Genomic DNA, 4,745 nt, shown 5'->3' on the forward strand with positions numbered 1-4,745 from the left:
TCCCCGGCCAAAGGTCGGATACTTTTCTCACAGGCCTCGTATAGTTGCACTCTCATATATATACATCACATTCAGATACATAATTGAATATGCACAAACCGGTTCAACTATATGATGGAAAATATGCTTGTGCTGTCACACATACATATCCATCAGCACATAACTACCAGTACATGATTTCACCATTCAGCAGCTAGCTTGGCTTTCATGACAATCAATGCTAGCATCCATCATATTCTCCATGTGTTAAGCCTTCTTGCCACCTAAGCACTTAGAACAGTGTCATGACAATAAAAGTAATCACAGACAGAAATAAGCTGAAGTGGTTTGTCCTGTTGTAAATATCCACTGAGATCACATTTCATGTCATAATACAACTTAGTATTACAACAGCAAAATTACATAATAACGTTGTTCTTTACCCAAATAGCCATGTTTGTCCCACTCATACTGTCATCAAGGAGTTGTGAAAAACCTGCTATATCAGATAAACATGAAAAATAACTAAGACAAAAATCTAGCAAAATGTCTATCATTTTGCTAATTTGTACTGTTTATGTTAATTTTCATTCTGTGTTAGAGCACGATTCTGTTACTGCACTTTGGAAAGACTGATGTCTATCAACCATATATAAGGTACAAGCTTTCATAACAAAGTCAAACAAGTTTATTTGCAAGATTGGAAGTATACTCGGGAAGTTTATACCAGTAAATGTGCACCAACATTTGCCACAAAATTTAACATGCATGTTCAGAAAATGAGGATTGCAAAGCCCTTTCAACTTATTGATTTGTTAAAATTCCAAATCACCATCAACAGTTGAGACTAACCTCAGATTTCATAGCTTCATATGATCTTCACAGAAATTCTACTTCAAGTCAGCTAGATAAACTGAGCGATTATCACAAGACATTTCACCAACATTTTGCTACCAAATATCTCTTGATGTATCTTTGAAAATTAAGATCATGAAGTCATTTTTACATTGTTAATTTTCCAACCAAGAAACTATCTTGATTGTAAAAAAAATCAAGTGGCTATCACATGATGTAATGCATATACATCTTATCATGAAACACCACTTGACAAATCAGAAAGCAAGGAATGCTATGTCTTTTTAGTCATTGGTTTCCAGTCAATTGACTGTCCTAACAAAAAAAAAGAAAATCAAAAGGCTATCGTATGATGTACTGCATATATCCTGTACTAAAACACTCATCGATAACTTGGAAAGCAAGGGACACAATTCCTTTTCAGCAGTCAGTCTACTGGCTAACCAGCATCCTAACTTCTGGTCAAACAGTTAATCCCAGCCATAATGATTAGAAGGTTTACAGCAACTTCTCAGCTGATTTTCAGAGTAGGTGGACCACTCCTTCATTGTTTTTTTTTTACTCTTCTTGGGGAAACAGGTATGTAATGCCATCTTCCTCCTCCTCAGCTGAGGTGGGATTTTATGACACCTTCTCATCAACTTATTCATCTACCTCTGATTCTTTGAATAACCCAAGAGGCTCATCAGTGATGTAGATTTTAGCTTTTCTATGTATTTGACACATGTATTCACTCACAGTAACCATTATAATGCATAATTAACTTACTTGAGCTGACAATGACAAGATATGGACCAATTCAGTCAGAATCAAGTTGTTTCTATGCTGCAGGTGCATACCACAACCATATCCAATCACTAGGTTTGAATTGCTGTTCCATTACTGTTGTTACATAACATACAACAGATTTACTCCACAAAGGAGGCATATTTCTTGTCTGAACAACAGAAGATTAGTAGAGCAACTAGTCAGTTGTTGCTTAATTTTAACGTTTATCGTAATGACATATATGGTAGATGCTCTTCCCAATCAGCTCAGTTAGGCTTAGCAAATGTAGTTAACACATGTTTGAAAGTCTGTACATTCATTCAGCCACACTATCAGACTGAGGATGCAGCATGAATTTTTGTCACATCCAAATTTCAACATAACTATGCAAACAAATGTTTTTGGAGTTAGCTCTGTGTGGATTTCTTCAGGCATACCAGTTAGATATCTATTGGTAAGCCAACACACCTGCAATGAGCTTTGTTAATTTTTCAACTATTGGATAAGCTTCAACCCAATTTGTGAAGTAATTGACAATGACCAGCACATATCAGTTACCTTTGTCAGTTTCAGAACCTCACATTAGAAATAAATCTCACAGTAAAAAACCCTTTGGTCATAGCACCAAAATGATACTTGTTACTTCTTGTAACTAGTACATGGTATCCAGATACACTGATATGAAACAAATATTTATTCACAGTAAGGCTTTTATGAAGAGTTTACAAATTTTGATCAAAACTGGTTGCTGGGGAAGAAACCAAAACCTATGTGGATGGGCTACTTGACTCTTGTAATTGCAATCCAGTAATGAACATGCTCTCCTTTTTGTCCATGTAATCATTATAATATGATGGTGAATCTTTATTTGTTGTTAAAGAGTAGCCCAAAAGTTGGTGGTGGGTGCAGCCAACTGTTTGCCTTCCCTTTGGTCAGTGGTTCAAAATTAATGATGGCCCCAGATAACCTTAGTAGCTTTGCCATAAACAAATAAGCATGTCAAAAACCAACTTTTATTGCATTATTCCACAAGTCATTAGGTTACATACTTCAACCACTTGTTTACATAGCCAGTCCATACCGTCCCAAGCCAGTTTTTACTGTGTCAACTGTTTCAATAGGTCCATACAGAAACATATACATGCTGACACGAGACTTAAGTTGCAGTATACTTCAGGAAAAACATGGTGATTTAAAAGTTTTTATTGATATTTAGGTTCTGACTAGGTACTCAATATACATATTAAAATAGCATCTATACAAGTTTCTATAGTGTGCATTTTAATATTTTGAAATTTAGAATGATTGAAAGATGTAAGATATAAATTAAGATGTGTTATTTTTAGAAAAGCCTGATAATTAAACATAACGTAGTAGTTGAGGTGCTTGAAATAGGTTCTGGATGGATGATAACTTGTTGTTTCGAGGGTGGTAGTAAACATTAGTGTGTGTAAAGTGCACTTAAATTGATGTGTAAACCTACATAAACATGTTTACCTAGTATGTATTCATACATAGGCCTACACTGTGTGGCTGGAGTGCATTGATTTGTTAAATGTTGAAAGATTAATGCAAACTACATTATTATACTAGTACTTGGAATGAACAGAAATGACACAAAGGTGTATAACAAATATTGAATTGTAAAAACTTCGAAGGACAAAACTCTAAATCTTAACATGTGTCTAGTGTAATAATGTGTAAAAACTTGGTAAACATATTTTTAAACCTGCACACCTTTGTCTATAATGTGCTGATTTATTAAACTAAATATTTGAAAGGTAAGAGGCTTTTTACTAGTTTTACGTTTAATGGCCTTTAGTTTAACAAACATTATGGCTTAGAAAAATGTTTGTGGTAATACTTTGTTAGACTTGTACCAAGGTCTGTATTGTTGTTATATTTTCATGCTTGATAGCTGGGCTCGTCGTGCTCGAGACTGCTGTTTATTTACCAAAGAAAAGTCCCAAATGACTGAAGGAGGGGACAGTTCACCTCGAAAGTGGGTACTCATCAAGTATCCCACAGTCATCAACCAACTTGTGTGTCTGCCAGCTGACTACAGTGATCTCATCAACAACATTTCTATGTTCACTTGTCCAAATTCTAATGGAGATGATAGTCGTTCTCCCACTTTGTGTCTTGTTTGTGGCCAGATGCTTTGCTCTCATAGTTACTGCTGTCAGATGGAGTTAGAAGGAGTTGTGGTTGGAGCCTGTACTTTCCATGCTCATATTTGTGGTGCTGGGGTTGGGATGTTCTTAAGAATAAGGAACTGTGAAATATTACTACTTGGGGGTAAAACCAAAGGTATAGTATTTTGGGTTTAGTGTGCAACACATCTTGGTTAACTTACATTTGATTAAGACATATTTTTCAGTATGTTGTAATGTTTCTGTTAAAACACAGCAAAGCATCAAACATTCATGCAAAATGTATGATAATATAGAAATCAATTCATGATGTTTTGAACTATTAAATAGTTTAGAATATAGCAATCATTATTTGTATGCTTATTGGCTCAAGTGCCTGGACTTTTATATGTTTATTTGTATAGAGAATGTATATTTACTTAGTATGTTTAGAAAATGTACTTTATCTACAAAGACTAGTGAAAACAGTTACTTAAGCAGACCTCAAAATTTTTTTCTCTGTCAACTGGTACTGTAGAACAAGTAGGCCTAAAATTTCACTCATCCTGCATATGTCAGTTATTTACAATATTGTAAGTAATAATATTGTAAATACTGTGAAAAAGCAGGACAAGTAATTCAGCAAAGTACTAAGAAACTGGCTAAAACACAAATATGTGTGTAACAGAGAACAATGTATTTATACATTTTTCTTAAACTTGAACACTCATGTAAATAGTATTGTAAATAACTATTAAACACTTCAGTCTAATCAATGAAAAATCAACAGTTTTTCATCATGTGCATTTCTAATGTAGTTTTCACTTTAATGCAAGTATAATACTTACAAGTTTTTGAACATTTTAGTCTTAACTATATGTAACTTAAACTCATTTCTATATATATATTATTGTTAATTGTTAAAATACACACACAATAGCACCTACCAAATGTGAATATATACACCTGGAAAAAAGTTAAGCACCCCCGTGTTTTTTTCAAGTGATTCAG

The 4,745-nt window shown here is 34.1% G+C and overlaps 1 protein-coding gene across 4 annotated transcripts in view; it reads left to right on the forward strand.

The window, feature by feature from the left end:
• Window positions 1-4,745, forward strand: part of LOC106463943 (E3 ubiquitin-protein ligase UBR2-like) — a 67,379-nt gene that overhangs the window by 54,267 nt on the left and 8,367 nt on the right. For all 4 annotated transcript variants that reach the window (XM_022391576.1, XM_022391577.1, XM_013924032.2 and 1 more), the window contains exon 10: window positions 3,521-3,912. In XM_022391576.1, coding sequence (XP_022247284.1) covers window positions 3,521-3,912 — 392 coding nt within the window. The remainder of the gene's footprint in view (window positions 1-3,520; window positions 3,913-4,745) is intronic.

Source organism: Limulus polyphemus, unplaced genomic scaffold, assembly GCF_000517525.1.
Source record: "Limulus polyphemus unplaced genomic scaffold, Limulus_polyphemus-2.1.2 Scaffold1524, whole genome shotgun sequence".
In the NCBI taxonomy this organism is placed as follows: domain Eukaryota; kingdom Metazoa; phylum Arthropoda; class Merostomata; order Xiphosura; family Limulidae; genus Limulus; species Limulus polyphemus.